The 20985-nt window shown below is 35.7% G+C and overlaps 1 protein-coding gene across 3 annotated transcripts in view; it reads right to left on the bottom strand.

Moving 5' to 3' along the window:
- The window catches only part of SMAD4 (SMAD family member 4), a 54694-nt gene that overhangs the window by 8725 nt on the left and 24984 nt on the right, over positions 1-20985 (bottom strand). For 2 of the 3 annotated variants that reach the window (XM_034943721.3, XM_055102491.2), the window contains exons 6-10: positions 18016-18135; positions 17804-17920; positions 16350-16400; positions 10633-10816; positions 9055-9223 (exon numbers count right to left, since the gene is read on the bottom strand). In XM_034943721.3, the coding sequence (XP_034799612.1) occupies positions 9055-9223; positions 10633-10816; positions 16350-16400; positions 17804-17920; positions 18016-18135 (641 nt within the window). The remainder of the gene's footprint in view (positions 1-9054; positions 9224-10632; positions 10817-16349; positions 16401-17803; positions 17921-18015; positions 18136-20985) is intronic. The other variant, XM_034943722.3, reaches the window with a different exon arrangement.

Here is a 20985-nt window from a genome sequence, read left to right as displayed (position 1 = left end):
TCGCCTGGCCAACTTTTTGTCTTATCATTTTTGCTTATTTGGAGGAGTTTAACAAAATGGCACTGTCGCTATATAAGAGAGATCAACATTTTTCAGAGATGCGTACTTTAAGCAAATAGAAGCAAAATAATATCCAGGACTTGTTTTAAAATACTTGAGAAGAAACAACAACAACAAAAAGACTAGATCAAACAAATATAAAATTGTAACTACTTAATCCGTGTGATGGGTATATGGGATTTCATTAGTTTCTCTCTACATTTCTTTCTTTGTAAATGTTCATAATTTTTAAGGGAAAAAAAGGCCCAGTTTTAAATCCCATCACCGATACCTGCTAATTATATGGGCTGAGTTTCTTTTATCTATAAAATGGGAATGCTAAGTGTACATACTTTCATGAGGTTGTTGCAAACTTGGCATAGTATACAGTTACTTATTTTGTTTTTAGCCTCCCCTGTAGTCATTTATCTTTCAGGATGAGTTAAGGAGTTAATAAATAATTTTACTTTTATCAACCAAGTGAAGAACTGGCATAGTAAGGAAGGGGTTGCCATATCTACCCTTATATTTATGAAAGTACTGGAATGTTCTTTTAATATGCAACAAATTACAGATAATAAATCACATCACCTTTTTTTCTGGGGAAAAAAAATCTTCCTAAAATATTTGTTTATTTGCATTTTTAAAAAGCATTGGAAGATTACACAAAAAGAATTTGCAGGAAAGGAGAACAAGGACAGGTTCTGAAGCAAGGCTGCTCAATGTCCACTGTTTTTAAATCACTTTAATTTCTGAACCATGTGGCTATACTCCCTATCTAAAAGGACATGAATATTTTTTAAAGTCCCATTACGTACATAAGGGGCCCAATACAAGCAAGCATAAATAATCTTGAAAATAAGAGAAATCTGAGAATGCATAATTTTTTAGTTGATGATAAACAATAGTTTTAGAACTTAAACCATAATTTTCAGATGCTTGAAAAAATTCTGATCATCTTCAACCATGGTATTTACATGAACCACAAAAACAGACAATAACATACTCACTCCAAATAACAAATTGCACTCCTACTTACTCCTATTTCTCTACTCAGTGTCCATTTCCTCAAAAAACTTTTCCCAATTAGCACCAATGAAGGACAACACTCAGACTACCCTATTCTTTGAAGAGACATGAATTTGTCCAATATACATATATGTATTTCCTGGACTATTAGGTCCTAAAATACTTTAGTAAAGAAAGCAATGACAGGGGCATGGTGGCAGATGCCTGTAATCTCAGCACTTTGGGAGGCCCAGGTGGGAGGATCACTTGAGCCCAGGAGTTCAAGACCAGCCAAGACCCCAACTCCACAAAAAAATTTAAATTTAAAAGAAAGCATGACAAAGTCAGGTTCTAGAAATCAGAAAGCCCACAACACCCAGAAGTGAAACCACTACTTCCTCAAATTTCTCACAGTCCATTCGTTTCAGAACTTCTAGGCTATGACATTTGGAAGGCATTACCCAGTACAAAGCAGGGACTCAAACATTTGAAAAGGTAAATAGCTCTACAACCACTTTTTTAAAGAAGTAAATTAATAAACTTTACTTTTTTAGAGCAGTTTTAGGTTCACAGCACAATTAAGCAGAAAGTACAGAGTACCTGTCCCCACACCCAACCTTCCGCCACTATCAACATCCCCACTACAGTGGCACAATTGTTACAATCAATGAATTTACACTGACACATCATTATCACCCAAAACCCAGTTTACGTAAGGGTTCACTCTTGGTGTTGTACATTCTATGGGTTTGTACACATTTATGATGCTGAACACCTTTTCATATGCTTGTTTGCCATATGTGTATCTTCTTTGGTGAGGTGTTTGTTCATGTCTTTTGCCTTTTTTGTTGTTGTTGTTGTTGTTAAGATGGGGTCTTGCTATGCTGCCCAAGCTAGTCTTGAACACCTGGGCTCAAGGGTCCTCCCACATCAGCCTCCCAACTAGCCGGGACTACAGGCACATGCCACCATGCCTGGCTAATTTTTTTTTTTTTTTTTTTTTTTGGTAGAGATGAGGTCTTGCTGTTGCCCAGGCTGATCTTGAACTACTCCTGGGCTCAAGCAATCCTCCTACCTTGACCTCCCAAAGTGCTGGGATTATAGGAGTCAATCACTATGCCCAGTCTATTCTGCCCATTGTTTATTTTATTGTTGCATTGTTTATTTTATTGTTGAGTTTTAAGAGTTCTTTGTAATTGTGGATAACAGTCCTTTACTAGATGTGTCTTTTGCAAATATTTTCACCCAGTCTGTGGCTTGTCTTCTCATTCTCTGACCCTGTCTTTCACAGAGCAGAAGTGTTTCATTTCAATGAAGTCAGGCCTATCAATTCTTTCCTTCATGGATCATGCCTTCGATGTTGTATCTTAAAAGTTCTCGCTTTTTCTCTTGGCCAGGCACAGTGGCTCTCTCCTGTAATCCCAGCACTTTGGGAGGCCGAGGCAGGAGGATCACTTGAGGTCAGGAGTTCCTGACCAGCCTGGCCAACATGGTGAGACCCCATCTCTACTAAAAATGCAAAAATTAGCCAGGCATGATGGTGCAAGCTTGTAGTCCCAGATACTTGGGAGGCTGAGACAGGAGAATCCCTTAAACCCGGGAGGCGGAGGTTGCAGTGAGCCAAGATGGCGCCACTGCACTCCAGCCTGGGTAACAGAGCAAGACTCCGTCTCAAAAAAAAAGTTCTCACTTTTTCTCTTATATTATCTTCTAGAAGTTTTATAGTTTTGTGTTTTACATTTAGGTCTCCACAACCACTTTTTTTTTAATCATCACTAACCAAGTATGGTGTGTGTGTGTGTGTGTGTGTGTGTGTGTGTGTGTGTATATATGTATATAATGTTATCTGGGAGTAGGGAATAAAACTTAATTATAATCTCCAAGATTCAAGTATGCCTTTAACATTAACACTCCCCCACCCCCACAAGTCATTTAAAAAAATAACCAAGTAATATGTCACACATAGGCTCTCTCCAATGTGTTGTAAATCATCGCAATTAGGATTGTTTCAGCCTGAATCTATGCTAACATCAGCAGCACATATTACAGGTTACCCACATGGATTAAACTTTATGACTTGCATCTGCAGATGCAGTAAAAATGATTCATTGGGCACCTCAGCAAACCTCCCTTCCACAGATTATTTACGTAATTATAGCACTCAAACCAGAAGACCTAAAATTATTCAGTTAGGTTCACTAATAACTAAAACCTACATTGCCTCCTGACTTCACACTGTAACTAATCCATTGATAACGGATACCATAACAGATTCCATTTGTTACATTGGATGATAAAAATTAAAGCTATTATTGAAATGCTACTGTCTTCCTTTCATAATTTGACTAAATTGTTGACAAAGGCAATTCAAAGTAATCAAAGGCTTTAAATATTCTTTTTGGCTCAGATCCAAAAAATATTTCGGACCACCACTCCTGAGCTAATTTCTGCTTTAATTTATTTAACCATGTTTTCTGAATTTATTACAAAACCGTTACTTAACAAAGATGTGTGTCTCATAAAGATCACTGACAACATCTTTAGGATATTGTCTTTTACAACCAGGAGTCAAATTTTGCCATTTTCCTTTGACAAGGCTTAAATGCAATACTATATAATCTTAAATTAACATTAGGAAACAGTAATCCAGAATGAAAAATGCACCTGAACATAAACAAGATTGTGCTAAGGACATTCTAAGTTCTACCTGACTTAGGGAATCACAATGAGTGGTAAATGGGAATAAATTTAAACGAGGTTCATAATACCCTCTGACCTAGTCCACCAGTGGTTTAGAAGCATCTGCTGCCCCTTCCTCTAAAATAAATGTGTTCAAAAACAAACCCAACTCAATATTAACACAGGAAGTTTGCAAATCAAAACTACCACAATAAGATTATACTTCACACCTACTACAATGGCTAAAATAAAAAAGACAGATAACAAGTACTGATGAGAATGTAGAGAAATTGGAACCCTCACACCCTGCTAGTGAGAACATAAAGTGGTGCAGCCATTTTGTAAAACAGTCTATCAGTTTCTCAAAAAGTTTACATAGAGTTATCTTACAATCCACTTTTAGGTATGTACCCAAGAGAAATGAAAACACACAAATACTTATATACAAATGTTCATAGCAGTATCCTTCATAACATAGCCAAAAAGTGGAAATCAAGTCCATCAATGGATAAACTGATGAACAAAATGTGTGTGGAGCACTATTCAGCCATAAAAAGGAGTGAAGAATTGGTATGTGCTACATGGATGAAGCTTGAAACATTATGCTTAGTGAAAAGAAGCAAGTCATAAAAGACTATATTACATAATTCTCTTCTATATAAAATGCCCTGAATAGGCAAATCTACAAAGAGCGTAGAATAGTGGTTGTCTAGAGCTAATGGAAATGGAGATTTGGGGGTGATAGTTAAAAGGGTATATGGAGTTTTTTTCCACAGTCATGAAAATGCTCCAAAATTGAGTAGTAATGACTGCACAATGTTGTGAATATACTAACAATCATTGAATTGTCCAATTTAAATGGGTGACTTGTATGTCATGTGAATTCTCTCTCAAAATCTCAATAAAGCTATTAAAAACTTGAAATGCCCAGTGCTAAATAAAACAAAACAAAACATATTTTACTTTTGAAAGCAAAAGAACAAGGCCACTTAAAGAGAATTCAAACATTTGCTTCATTTAAAGCTTGTAAAATGTCATTTCATTACATCAGATTTTCGTTAAGTAAAAAATGACTACTATGTCATGAGAGAAGCAGGAAAAAAAGTCAACTTAGAAGGGTGAAAAAAACCACAATTTAGTCCTAGCTTCTTGGCTTATAAAATGAAATTACAGCTCTCCAAGTGTGTTTTCCTCATTTTAATTAAAAAGGGGAATGTGTGTGTGTGTGTATGTGTGTGTGTGTATGTGCATGCACACATTTGTGTACTCAAAGTGTGGGCACTCCTTCCAGGGGTGCATGCTATCTACATACAATTTACCCCAATAATATCATCTCCTGTGAAAACCTGATAACTTACAAATCCCTTAGTTACTGCTACCCAAAAAAACGAATGCAGAAAATGCCAATGGTTAAATTTTAAGGTATACAGTATTCCTCCCTTATCTATGGGGGATATGTTCCAAGACTTCCAGTGGATGCATGAAACTTTAGATAGTACTGTGCATATACTATGTTTTTTCCTATACATACATACCTCATAATGAAGTTCAACTTACAAATTAGGCATAGTAAGAGATTAACAACAACAGGTAATAATAAAACAGAACAATGTTAACAATATCCCAGCATCATTACCCTTGCACTTTGGGACCATTATGAACTAAATAAAGGTTACCGGATGACAAGCACTGTGAGACCATGACAGTCAATCTGAAAACTGAGCTCGCTACTCAGTGACTAATGGGTGGGTAGCGTAGACAGCATGGATATGCTGGCAAAAGGTTTTACATCCCAAGCAGAATGGAGTGAGATTTCATCATCTAATCAGAACAGCGCACATTTTAAAACCTATGAATTGTTTCTGGAATTTTTCATTTAATATTTTTGGACTGTGGTTGACCATGGATACCTGAAGCCATGGAAAGTGAAATTGTGGATGGGGTTGTACTTGTAACTGTCTCTTTCTGACTAGTAAGACTCTTCTAAAGAACAGTAATATACTTGGTAAACAGACATAATTATTTTAAAATCTTAGTTAATATAAACAAATGAGGATTTTTTTTAATTCCAAATATCTTGTCCAACAAGGTATTTATCTACTTTTCATGGTAAAAGTATGAGATCACTATTAAGATCTGTCCAAGACAGTGGTTTATCAAGTGATGACTTGTCTCACACCTTGGGGGCTTTTCAAAGGCCATCTGTACCAAAATATAAATAAGTCACAATGTATCTATTTGACATCCAAGAAATTACACTTGCACGATTCCACATTATTTAAGCTCAATTGTTTTAAATACTACTCCATATCTGATTAAGTTTATAAATACTATCTGGCACACAGTATATATTCAACACCATAGTTCTCTATCCAGTCACTTTAAATTACATAAATAAAACAAGAGACTTCTGAGTCAAGATGGGTTAAGTGGGTATATACATAATCACCTTCTCTCTCTGCTTCAACCACATACAAATAACAGAAAAACTATTTAAAATAGTCATCCTCTCCAAACTGATCATGAAATTCATATGGAAACAATCCATACATCCAAACTGATGATAAATAAAACCCACAGTGGAGAGCAGAGACTAAAGATAGGAAGTACTAGGGGTATACCAAGACCATAAACAAAGGGCAGGGGACAGGAATTTGACTTCTTGGAATAATATGGAGAGAGACAACAGCCAAACTCTCTGGGGGCTACAACTGGGCACCTGCCCATAAATCAAGTGCTGGTAAAATACAGCCAATTCAGAAGTACACCTAGGAATAAAATATTTGCCCACGGCAGGGAAAAGTTTCAGAGAAATCTAGGCAATCAGGAATTAGGCCCCAAGCATACCTGCAGAATGGAACTCAATTTCCTCAGGAGACAAAGTCCCCCTACTTGCTAAATTTGTAAGATTTGGTTCTGAGATGTGAATCCCAGATGCCAGGGTAAGGCAAAATTGCCACATAGGGTGAAGCAATGACAGGAAGAAAAAATAAATAATAAAATGAGTGAATTCTCTCAAAACAAACTTGGCCCACGAATACAAAATGGACTACAAAACATATAAGGAAATCCAAAGCCATTAAAAAATAACAACAAAAGGCCAGGCGTAGTGGCTAACACCTGCAATCCTTGCACTTTGGGAGCTGAGTTGGGCTGATCACTTGAGGTCATGAGTTCCAGACCAGCCTGGCCAACACGGTGAAACCCCGTCTCTACTAAATACAAAAATTAGCCAGGCGTGGTGGCATACACCTGTAATCCCAGCTACCGGAGAGGCTAAGGCATGAGAATCACTTAAACCCTGGAAGCAGAGGTTGCAGTGAGCCAAGATGGCACCACTGTACTCTAGCCTGGGTGACAGAGCAAGACTCTGTCTCAAAAATAATAATAATACAGCATAAATAACCAATACAGAAATTACTTGTGGAAAAAAACTGCAAAATACAAACAATTTCCACCTCATAGAGACAATTCCGTTATACATACCACTCTAGACTTATGGGTACATATAAACAAATAACAAATATCATGATATCATTTAACAAAAATGGGATCATAGTCTATGTATTGTCTATTTATTTATTTATTTTTGAGAAAGGGTCTCACTCTATCACCTAGTCTGGAGCACAGTGGCATGATCATGGCTCTCCGCAGCCTTGAACTCCTGGGCTCAAGCAATGCTCCCATCTCAGCCTCCCAAGTAGCTAAAACTACAGGCATGTACCACCACACCCAGCTAATTTTTTAATTTTTTTGTAGAGATGGGCGGTATCACTTTGTGGCTTACGTTGGTCTTGAACTCCTGGTCTCAAGCAATCCTCCAACCTTGGCCTCCAAAAGTGCTAAGATTACAGGCATGAGCCACTAAATCAGGCCTTATGTATTGTTTAATAACTAACTTTTCTATACACGTGGATATCCTATCAATAAATATAATACTTTATTGTTTTATTCTATTGTTCTAACAGACTAAAACTATAACTGATGCTCTATTGTTGAAAATTTTAACAGGGAATTGATGCTAATTTATTAAGTGTAATAAATAGCACCGCGATTATGTTTTTCAGAAGTCTGCATAGATTTGTGAGTTACACAGGAGTATTTTATGAGTTACTCACACAGAAATATTTTATGAGTGACTATGCTGTTTGGAATTGGCTTTCAACGACTCCAGGAAAAAAAAAGTTGGGGGAGAAACACATTAAAGATTGGTAAAGTGCTGACAATTGTTGCAGCTGGATGATAGGTACATGTGGTTTATTATTTTCGCTATACTTGGTATGTTTAAAAGTGTCATACAAAAAAATTCCAACATTCTTTAACTGAACTATAACTGGAAATGAGAAACTGGGTTTGCTGTTGTGAGGTAATCAGGCAATTCCATTTTTATGGATGCTATGGGGCTACATTATTTTTATCCTAAGCAACTTCCTGGTAATAAGTTAAGAGATACAGTTAATTCCACCAATTTACAATCACTGACAATGAAAATGTTGAGGATGACACAAAATTAAAAATATATTTAGGCTATCTAATTACAACTGTCTTTCTCTTTCAAAAACAGGTTATATTATAAAGTAAAATTCAAATAGGTTGAATATATAACTAGTGAAAAATATTTCAGGCTTATCAGGTTCTTAATTTGAAAAGCTATTAATTTTAGAATTCCCTTCCATAAAATCCTGAAGATTGGCTAAGATGAAAGTCCAGAGTCTGATTCTTACAAATTTCAAGTTACAGGAATACAACTTTGGAGGCTTCACTCCGTATTTTCAAGAGCCTTTGTATTACTCTAAAACATGTAACAGGCCTGGCACAGTGGTTCACACCTGTAATCCCAGCACTTTGGGAGGCCAAGTTGGGCGGATCACTTAAGGTCAGGAGTTCGAGACCAGCCTGGCCAACATGGTGAAACCCCGTCTCTACTAAAAATACAAAAAATTGCCAGGCACAGTAGCATGTACCTGTAATCCCAGCTACTTGGGATGCTGAGGCACGAGAATTGCTTGAACCCGGGAGGCGCAGGTTGCAGTGAGCCGAGATCACGCCACTGCACTCCAGCCTGGGCGACGAGAGCAAGACTCTGTCTCAAAAATAAATAAATAAATAAATAAAATAAAAAACAAAACGTAACAAATTGGCAACCATAAAACTAGATTACTGATAATGTCAATAAATGCCCTCAGAAAATGTGTTTTTTATACTTAAACACAATTTCTTATTATTTAATATATAAAACATTTTTCCATTCCTTCCACCCAGATTTCAATTCTTTTGACAACAAATAGAGCTTTAAGTCTAAAATATTCAAATAAAATTGTAACTAACCTTTATATATGCACTTGGGTAGATCTTATGAACAGCATCTCCAGGTGCACGCCCAGCTTCTCTGTCTAAGTAGTAACTCTGTACAAAGACCGCGTGGTCACTAAGGCACCTGACCCAAACATCACCTTCACCTTTACATTCCAACTGCACACCTTTGCCTATGTGCAACCTTAGGAAGAAAAAAGAAATTACATTTTATCTTGATAAGTATTTTAAATTAAATTTTAGTTCAGATTGTATAGCATGCTTAATATTGAAAAATTAAAAATAAAGATCACATAAAACCAAAAGATAGCTATTAACATTTTTGTATATTTCCATTTTTCTTTTCCTGTTCATATCTAATAATGATGCACATATTTACAACACTTACTATGTGTCAGGAGCATGTAGTATGAATTCTCATTAAACCCTTACAACTCAATAAGTACTATTATTCTCATTTTTTTAGATAAGGAAACTAAGGCATACTGTCCAAATTGATAGCCACTAGCCACATGTGACTATTTAAATTAAATTAAAACTAATTAGAAATCCGATTAGTCAATCATGTGAGCTATAATTTAAGTGCTCAATAGCTACATGTGGCTAGTGGCTACCGAACTGGACAGTGCAAATATAAATCATTTTCTTCATCACAGAAAATTCTATTAGGCAGAACTGGCTTAGAGGTTAGGTAATTTGCCAAAGTCACATGACAGCAAGTGATAGAGCCAAGATTATGTTCTTTAGCACACACATCCTTAAAAGCCGAGATCATACAGTAGCTAAAATGGAATGTTCCTGTAATATTTCACTGTAAGCATTTCCATTTCATTATATAAACTTTTTTTTTTTTTTTGAAACGGAGTCTCGCTCTGTCGCCCAGGCTGGGGTGCAGTGGCACGATCTCAGCTCACTGCAACCTCCACCTCCTGGGTTCAAGCAATTCTCCTGTCTCAGCCTCCTGAGTAGCTGGGATTACAGGTGGACACCACCACATATGGCTAATTTTTGGTAGAGACAGGGTTTCACCATGTTGGCCAGGCTGGTCTCGAACTCCTGACCTCAAGTGATCTGCCTGACTCCGCCTCCCAAAGTGCTGGGATTATAGGTGTGAGCCACCGCACCCAGCCTCATTATATAAACTTTTAAACATTTTAATGACTGTATAAAAAAGGAAAAATTTATCATAATTTACTTAACCATTTCCCTTTTATTACCAATTTTTTTAACATTATAAGTAAAACTTTCAGAAACATGTTCTCATTTAATATTACTTCCTTTCAGTAATTTGTAGAAATGTATGATCACAGAAAATAAAATTTTCAAACTGAATTCCAAAAGGTATACTTACTATTCGAAACATAGAAACCTACTAACATAAAAAAGGCTATCTTTTATCATTATATGTTAAACAACAAAAACATCGACAATTAAGATGGAGTGCTTACAAATTCTGAGTTTTCAACATGACCTTTATTCCTTTATTTATATTTAAGAACACATATAATGTACATGGGAAAACATAACCTTGAATAAAAGACAATGTACTATGCTCAATTTTTTAAAGTAACTATCTGACTATTCAATCAATACCTTGCTCTCTCAATGGCTTCTGTCCTGTGGACATTGGAGAGTTGACCCAAACAAAAGCGATCTCCTCCAGAAGGGTCCACGTATCCATCAACAGTAACAATAGGGCAGCTTGAAGGAACCTTAAATGTCTCTCCTACCTGAACATCCATTTCAAAGTAAGCAATGGAACACCAATACTCAGGAGCTATAGGAAATAAATGGGAAAGAACATCCTCCCATGAGAGAAAGATATAAGGCTTTCACTTGCACTCCACAACACAGTTTTTCCTAAAAGAAAGGGTGAAGGGAGGGGAGATGGAAATGTAATGCACCCAAAACAACTGGATTAAAATAACATAATGCATTAAAAGGTAGGAATTTCCATGTCTTCTATTTTCTAGCTCAGTACTTAGCACTGTTCTTAAAACACTAATTTGTTTTTTTTTTTTTTAATTTCCAATTACCACTTATCCTCAAGTTCTAAAAGTCATTTTTTAAAATCTGGAATTTGGTTCTTACCTCAAAGGACCAGGTCAACTGAGAATTTAAAGAACAGAAATAATCAGAATCTAAAATAAATTATTTTACCATGATATTTCATTTGACTACACATATTCTCTATGTAGTCTCAACTTTTATTTTTTAAAAACACACTGACCCTAAGATGTATTCCAGGGAACTGTCCTTGAATAACATCGACTCATGACATATTTTTATAGATTCCCTAACTGAGAGAAAGTGCATAAGCAAGTCAGCTATCCCACCCTTGAGTTAAGGTTAATTATACTTTAATCACACAGTTGTTGTACACACAGATTCTCAACTGTCTCTTGGGTAGAAGGTCATTTGTCCCACCTATGCCATAGCAAAAGGTATTTTTAGTGAAGTCAGGTCATGTTAACTACCACAATTTTAACTTTGGAGATGTATTTAGTGTACTCATTTGAACAATAATATATAATTTTAAATCACTGGGAAAAAAAGAGGTGCTACTCTGGTTTACAAAGACAACTGATCAAGTATTTCTAATTTTTATTTGTAAACAACAATTATTACATCAAGCCCAAATACATAAAAATTATTTGGCTTTCCTGTTTTAACTCATTTAACAGATATCTACAGAGTATCTAGGGATCTTTCTGGGCACTGCATACACAGTAGAAAACAAAACAGCTACAGTCCCTGTTCTCACAGAAGTGCAGGGGCAGACAAATAAGCAAACAAATGAAATAACTCAGATAACAATGAACACTGTGAAGAAAATAAAACAGGGCATGGAACAGCAGATGATTGGGAAGAACACTTCAGACTGGATGGTAGGGGACATCCCATCTGAAAAGATGGGACCTGAATAACCTTTTATCTATGTGAAGACTGAACAGATTTCAAAGAGGAAGCAAAAGCAAAGACCCTAGGGTGGAAATAGGTTCGACATATTTAAAAGAAAGATTTATCTGTATCTCAATAAGCTGTTTATGAACTTTAAACTAGAATTTGAAGCAATAAAACTTTCAACAATCTTACTTTCAACAAAGTTACTTAGAATGACAAAAAAGAAACCCAGATCTTACGGAAAAAAAAAAATAACCTAAAATGAAGTATGATTGATGCTTAAAATTTTTTTAAAAGAAAACAACTTGTAAAAGCTATGTACCCTAATTACTTTTCAAAATGCTGCCAAGCAATAAAATACTTTCCAATGCAATGAGGAGTTATCAAAACAGATCACATGAAGATTGGATTAATTCAAAAACTTAAAAACTCAAATGTTTTGCCATGTCACTCTAATGAACTTGTCACAAAGATAAATATTTGTTTAAATATATTTCATTATGCTTAGAACATAAAAACCAGTGATACACTAAGTGTCTTCACTGAGTGTCTTCTTAAAAAGCCAGTTTTGAAGTATTTATGAAATTATTTTCAGCTGGGCATGGTGGCTCATGCCTATAATCCCAGCACTTTGGTAGGCCAAGATGGGCAGATCACTTGAGCCCAGGAGGTCAAGGCCAGCCTGGGCAACATGGTGAAACCGCGTCTCTACGAAAAATAGAAAAATTGGCTGGGCGTGGTTGTGTCCATCTGTAGTCCCAGCTACGCGGGAGGCTGAGATGGGAGAATCACCTAAGTCTGGGAGGTCAGGGCTGCAGTGAGCCATGAGAGTGCCACTGCACTCCAGCCCAGGCCACAGAGTGAGACCCCGTCTCAAAAATTAAAAAACAAAAAAAAAAATATTGTCTACAGAAAATGTAATGTGAAGGTATCACATTATGCTACGGACAAGAAGCTTCAGCAAACAACTGATAGGTACACTGGTTAAACCAAAACTACAGAGATTGTCTAAGACAACAATTACCCAATGTTTCGGTGGCCAAAAAAAACACAACAAAAAACAGTAACAACACTTAAAAGTGGTCTTTACACAATCAGTCCAAATGTTAAATTGTTTTAAACAAGTATTTATAAAGCTAGGTAAAAAGAAAATGAGGGCCACGCATGGTAGATCACGCCTGTAATCCCAGCACTTTCGGAGGCCGAGGCGGGCAGATCAAGAGGTCAGGAGTTCGAGACCAGCCTGACCAACATAGTGAAACCCCGTCTCTACTAAAAATACAAAAATTAGCCGGGCGTGGTGGCGGGCGCCTATAGTCCCAGCTACTTGGGAGGCTGAGGCAGAATGGTGTGAACCCGGGAGGCAGAGGTTGCAGTGAGCCAAGTTGCGCCACTGCAGTCCAGCCTGGGTGACAGAGCGAGACTCCGTCTCAAAAAAAAAAAAAAAAAAAAAAAAAAAAAAAAACAAGTAAAGCCAGATTACTAGACTGTTTAGGGATGTATTCATCACTTTAAAAGGGGCAGGCATGGTGGCTCATGCCTGTAATCCCAGCATTTTGGGAGCCGATGGGGCAGAGATCACTTGAGGCCAAGAGTTCAAGACCAGCCTGGATAACATGGTGAAACCCTATCTCTACTAACAATACAAAAATTAGCCAGGCATGGTGGCGGGTGCCTATAATCCCAGCTACTCGGGAGGCGGAGGCAGGAGAATGGCTTGAACCTGGAGGTGGAGGTTGCAGTGAGCCGAGTTGCGTGACTGCACTCTAGCCTGGGTGACAGAACAAGAGTTCATCTCAAAATGAATTAAAAAAAATTTAAAAAATAAATAAAAGAGCAAAAAAAAAGTGATATCCATAAAAAGCAGGACAGTAGCTACCTCTGGGGAGAAGGAAAGAGAAGGTTTTGACAGAGACAAAATTCATGGGGTAGGAGGGTTTCTGGGATGCCATAATGTTTTAGTTCTCAATCTGTGTAGTGGTTACATGAGTATTGGTTTTAGTGATGTTAGACTATATACTTACTTGTGTTACATACTTTTCTGTATATTACATTTCTCAAAAAAAGAAAGTTTATGAAAAGGCTAGACCCCTTGACCTACAAAAATGTTTAAAATCACAACACACAATATAACACAGAAAATCCGTTACAGAAGATAATAAATATATATCGTTAAAAGAATGCTTCTGCCCCACTAACATCACCTTTTTCCTAACCAGAACAAGTATTTGCCTCTTAAATCAGCAAAAAGTTTATTTAACTATGACATCTACTGCTAGCCAGCACAGTAACCCTGGTTCTCACACTCTGGTGTCACTGTAATATGGCCTTTTGATCTAGAAATTCTACAAATTTCTTAAACTAAAATATGAGAAAAGTTATAAACACAAAGATGTTCCCTTCTATTTTTTTAAACAGCTAGAAAAAAAATTAAACCAACATAATCAATAACAGAACATTTACACAAAGAAAATTATGTAGACCTATTTAAGAATTGTATGTTACCCTTTGAATTAATCATTATGGGCGCTGTGTTTATGTTTTAAAAACCATTACTGGAAATATATACTAAGATATTTACATATAAAATATAGGATTTGCTTCAAAATAATATAGAATGAAGAAAGAGAGTGAGTATGAATGAAACAAGATTGGTCATTACTTGATAATGGCTGAAACTGAGGAATGAGTACAATGGGGGAACTTCCTGTATTATTCCGGTATGCTTAAAATTCTTTATGCTTGACTTATACACAGTGGAGTACTATTCAGCCATAAAAAAAATGCGATTCAGTCACTTGAGACAACATGGATAGAACTGGAGGTATTATGTTAAGTGAAAGAACCCAGGCAAAGAAAGACAAACATCACATGTTCTTATTTGTGGGATCTAAAAATCAAAACAATTGAACCCATAGAGACAGAGAGTAGAAGGATGGTTACCAGAGGCTGGGAAAGGTAGTGGGGGATTGGGGGAAGGTGAGGATGGTTAATAGTACAAAAAGTAGTTAGAATGAATAAGGTCTAATATTTTACAGCACAACAGGGTGACTGTAGCCAATAATTTAATTGTACACTTTAAAATAACTAACAGAGTATAGACTGTAACACAAAAGATAAATGCTTGAGGGGATGTATACCCCATCTTCCATGATGTGATTATCATGCATTATATGCCTGTATCAAAACATCTCATGTGCCCCATAAATATATACATCTCCTATGTACCCACAAAGATCAAAAATAAAATCATTTAAAAATATTTTTTTTTAATTTTTCAAGCTTGGTGTGGTGGCTCACGTCTATAATCCCAGCACTTTGGGAGGCTAAGGCAGGAGGATCACTTGAGGCTAGGAGTTCGAAACCAGCCTGGACAACATAGCGAGATCCCATCTCGGAAAAAAATTAAAAAATAAATAAATAAATAAAATTATTAGCAGGAGGATTGCTTTAGCCCAGGAGTTCAAGACCAGCCTGGGCAACATGGTGAGACCCTGTATCTACTAAAATACAAACATTAGCCAGGCATGGTGGCCCCTGCCTATAGTCCCAGCTACTCTAGAAGCTGAGATGAGAGGATCGCTTGAGACCAGGAGGTTAAGGCTGTAGTAAGCTGAGATCATGCCACTGCACTCCAGTTTGGGCAACAGAGCCAGGCCCTCTCTCAAAAATAAACAAGTAAAAATAAAAATATAATTCTTCATAATTTTCTTTTAATTAGGAGGAAAATTGAGTTTATAGTTTCCAAAAAATTAAGGTGATTAGTTGAAGTAATATATTTGCATCTTTTTATGCTAAGAAAAACAGATACGAAGGGATGAGAAAAAAATTCAAAATCTATGTTTGTGTCACAAGGGACTTTCAGTATTTTATTTTCAAGTGTTTTCTGTTTTATTACCTCTATAGTTTCAAAAATTATACACAAACTTTGAACTGAAGAAAGCTACTTAGCTATTTACTCTTTTGCATACAATTTAATCAAATAGTTTCTAAATTCCAGTTAACCAGAGATCCTGAATAGAGTGAATTATTTTTCTTTTCGGCATGTACTTAAGATTCTTTCCTGGCTTTTTAAGCTATAGTTTTACAGATGCTCTATTTTGAAACCTAGTTTTATTCTGCTGCATATTTATGTATTCAATGCTGAAGCCAGCATTTCTGTAATTCTCATTTTAGCTGAAAAGATAGTTCTTTCCTTTTGGGGACAGTTAAACTGAATAAAATATAGACAGTCTATGTGTGACTATATTGACTACTCAAACTGTTGATTAACTCATGTCATGATGAGTATTGTACTCATCTGAGAAGTTAAGTGACCCCATAATTCCATTAAAGCCTGTGTTTGTGTGTTTCAATCACCACTAAATCAATCTAAATACAGGAAATCAATTTTGAAATACACTTACCAGGATGATTGGAAATGGGAGGCTGGAATGCAAGCTCATTGTGAACAGGCCCTAAAGAAAAGACAACAAAAATTCCATTTTTATTTATTAAAAGTTGTCTAATGCTAAAACTTTCAGTAAATCTTACTTAAATATAACTATTATAGGTTAGGAACTGTTTAAAACAAGCTTATGCAATGTCTAAGAACTTAAAAGTTTACAATAAGCAAATAGTCTTAAACTATTAATACTTTTGTGGATATTTAATAACATTTTAGTGCTATCTGCCAAGTGCTATTATTACACAATTTACACATAATTTTATATCCAACATTTAATACAGATCATAAATGAATTATTCATGTAACGTCCAATACAGTACAATTTATAATGCAATGTATAATAATAAACTGTTAGGTCTATTCTAAAAACAAGTGCTTATGTTAATTAAGGATGTTTATTTAATGGAATCATAGCTAACATAATTGAAAACTGGTAATGTGTTAAAACATTGTGCTAAACACCTCACATAAATTATTACGTTTACTTCTTACAAACACCCCTTGAGGTAGATACTACTATTATTACTCTTGAGGCTTAATGAGGTGAAATAACTTGTCAATGGTCACACAGCCTGTTAAAGGTCCAAACCCAGCACCCTTCAACACTATAACGGCCTAGGCAGCCATTAAAAATTACATTCTCTTAAGAAATGGAAAAAATAGTAACATAACTGAAAAGAAGCAAGATATATGCAATACACATAGAGTAGGAGCCCCTGTCAATTTACATATACCTGTTTATATGACTGGAAGGAAAATAACAAAATATTAGAAGTGGCTGTTTTTGAGTAGCAGGATTCAGGGTAATTTTGCTTTTCTTATTTATACTTTTCTATATTTTCTAAGTTTTCTTTGGTACTATTAATATTATAATGAGAAGAAAGGGATTTAATGTATATAAGAGTTATACTCTCGATTTTACTAAGCCATATGAACAATGCTCCTATTCTACCTGAAACTACATGTTATCTGTAGGGTATTCCTCCCAATCATGCCAGCACAGAGTTATCTATAGATTCAACATTATCCAAAGTACACTGAATACTACGCTGAGGGAAACCTTGAGAACTTAGCACTCAAAGGGTTTCAATCCATTATGCGTGGATATACAAGACACAGATGAGATCTAAGAACATATACAAAGCAAATAAACAAATGAATGGAAATCAATGTGATGTTAATGAAACATTAGCAACAGAGAAATAAATGTATTTAGCAAACATCACTCCTCTAAAATAAAAAGGTAGGATAACTATGAAAAATAATACTGTTTACAAAAAATACTGAAAAGCACTATTTAATGAAACAAAATCACAGGATGAATAAAAGATGTAAAAACATTTTTAAAAAATAGAAAACAAAGCCCTACCAAAAAAAAAAAAAATAGCCCTTACAACAAAAACAAGAGCTTACAGTAATGTCCGGGATGGGGCGGCATAGGCGGGTGGTGCTGAAGATGGCCGTTTTGGTGGTGAGGCAAATTAGGTGTGTATGGTGCAGTCCTACTTCCAGTCCAGGTGGTAGTGCTGTCTAAAAATTAAGGCCCACATGGGTTAATTTGCTTTTATAAAGGCTGCCTACTTTTTTCTCAACTATTTAAAAGATTTTTTAAAGTATGTACATACTATGATGGTAAGTAGCTGGCTGACCAGTAAATCCATTCTGCTGCTGTCCTGGCTGAGGCCCTGATGCTATCTGCAACAGTCCTTCACTATGGCTGCCCCCCAGTATACTGGCAGGCTGACCTAGAGGAACAAGAAGACATTAACATGGTATTCATAGATGTCATCTTATGATTTCATATACTAAATGAAGGACCAATTTTATCTGATAATGCACAACTATAAAGATGGGCAAAAAGTGTAACTCACCCATGGCCTATCAGGTAAAAAACCTACAGTCATCTATAAAGGCAAACTTTTAACTTGAGGAAGCTCAAAATTATTCCATTTTAGGTAATGTCTAACTAATTGTAGTGGCTTATTTCTTCACAAACATATTTCAAATGCCAGCAAAACACCACTGTATGTCTGGCCTATCATATTAACTTCTTCAGAGGTATGTCAGTTCATCCTGGCCACTCCATCCACCTCTCTCTCTGGACCTTTCTGATTAGGACCCCAAAAATCCAGGCTCAAGAAAATGTTGAAAACTGAAAATTAATCACTATCAGCACTGGTACTAGTAATGGCAGAATGCTAGGGTTTGACAGAGAAAAGCAGAGCAGAAAATTATTTTAAATAGGATGTGATAGTGAAGATGAGGAAGTTAAAAAGATCTAGCTCTGCTGTCCAATCAATATACCATTTACTGGTTAAAAACAAACAAAAAAACTACCAGTCTACTTTCAAATTTTTTCAAGAGCTTTTATAAACCAAGAATCATTTCTTTTCAAGAACACCATCATATTCCCAGATGTACAAGAAATTAATTGCCCTCTCTATATGTAATATACCAAGAGAATCAAGCTTCTCTTGGCTTGTATTCTATTCAAAAACCATCCTATGATATTGCTTACTGTCCTACATTTTTAAGGCTTTTTTTTTAAAGTGGAAATTTGGTTTCTTAAAGAGCATTAATTAACTCGACTGTTAATCCTATTTGGAAAGCACTAAAGTTATAATTATTTATAACTGGCATCACCTCATTCTTTTCTAAATGGGAGTATAATCAGATGGAAGAGAGTAACATGTCACCATTGCTCAAAGTATCAAAGAAAAGGAATATTTTTCTTTTCTTTACATATCACATTTCCTTAAAGCTAAGAATTACAAAACCAAAAGCTAAAGAGAATATTTCAATACTCCCCAAATTATTTATCTGTAAAAATGACATTTTAGCAACCTCCCTTCCTACTCATCCCCCAGATTCTGCAAGTTATCTTTAAAGGTTAATTATGGTTTTGTTCATATTTTTAACAATTCTATAGGCAATACTCTTAGCTAACTTACAAAAATTGTCATTAACTACACAGGATAAATTATTTTAATTTACAGGTATTTAAAAGGAAATTCTTAAAATATTCAGGTGTCAAAAGAACATAAATTGTAAAGTGACTCACTGTAGTTATCCATACTGAATACTTCCCTTATACAATTCTAAGTATGTAAAATAAAGTTAAACAATACGACTAAATCAGCTCACGTAAAATAGCCTTTCAAATCTTCTATTTTAGTTCAACTTCTTTTCTTTTTTATCAATATACTTTTTGAGACCTAAGGGAACCCTCTTTTTTTTTTTTTTTTTTTTTGGAGATGGAGTCTCGCTGTGTCGCCCAGGCTGGAGTGCAGTGACTCGCTCTCTGCTCACTGCAAGCTCCGCCTCCCGGGTTCACGCCATTTCTCCTGCCTCAGCCCCCGGAGCAGCTGGGACTACAGGCACATGCCACCACATAAGGGAACATTTTGACACAAGTTCTAAAACTTACAGTATTTACAGTATTCGATTATTAAAATCTACCCAATAAATACCAGGATAAAATTAGCTGCATTTCATTTCTATCACTTTTTCTAATCTTTGAATAGGATTCAACCTCAGGAAACAACACAGTCAAAATGAAGTCACTTTAGTAAGCATTGACAAAGGCACAGAAATTCAATCTCCAGATAATATAAACAGAAGTAGGTAGCTGTGCTCTAGCACTAATCTACGTTCAAGTGGCTATAATGTACCTTCTTTTATTTTCTATCACTACCCACTGTTTGTCAACCATATTCCTAATTTGGTAAATAAAAAGTAGACAGATAATAGAAGCACCAAGTGATTAAGGATCTGGGTTCTCAAGTGCTTAACCTATATGACCCATTTAGAATATGCTGCCTATAGTGAGACTTTCATCTCTTAGATAGCAAACCAAAAACATGTTGCTTTGAAGTGGTGTAATGAATTAAAGGGGAAATTCTGGTATACTTCACTTGAAAACTCACAATTACAGAAATCAGTCCCCCATTTATTCCAAAGATCAAAATTTCTATGTTGAATCTAATCTGATAGTAAAGCAAATAGAATAATGGTACTTTCGGTAGCAACTAACACAGTATTAACCCAGAGCTGTCAAAAATCTATTCTGATGTGGGTTTACATAAATTCCTTTAGCAACTGCATGCAACTAACACCATACACATGCCAAGATAATGCTCAATGATTAATTGAAAAAAAAAAATGAAAAAAAAGCTACTTCATTTGCCAAGCAGCAAACTATCAAACCTTTGGTTACTGTGAAAATAAGTAACAGAACCAGGTCATATGATCATGCCCCCAAAAACCTGAACCTAGCAGCCCCTTCTGCCTCCTATGACATGGCAGAAAAGAAGGATCTTTCTGAAACAGACATTTTTTTTTTTAATTACACATATATTTTAAAAAGAGATATAGAAGTTAGCTTATATCAAAATTGACTTAATTACTTAATGTCTATTTTGAGCAATATATAACAAATTTGTCAAGATCCCTTTGCACAGTGAGAAAATCAGACAACTACTATAAGGTAATATTGTCCCAGAAAAACCAAAATAAGAACACTGCATTAAAAGAAAGGTTGCAATTCCATTAACACAGACCTTCATAAACATCTTGGATCAAAACTACTTGTTAAT

Source organism: Pan paniscus, chromosome 17 (assembly GCF_029289425.2).
Source record: "Pan paniscus chromosome 17, NHGRI_mPanPan1-v2.0_pri, whole genome shotgun sequence".
Taxonomy (NCBI): Eukaryota; Metazoa; Chordata; class Mammalia; order Primates; family Hominidae; genus Pan; species Pan paniscus.
The sequence above is the reverse complement of the archived record's forward strand: the minus strand, read 5'-3'. Positions and strand labels throughout refer to the sequence as shown.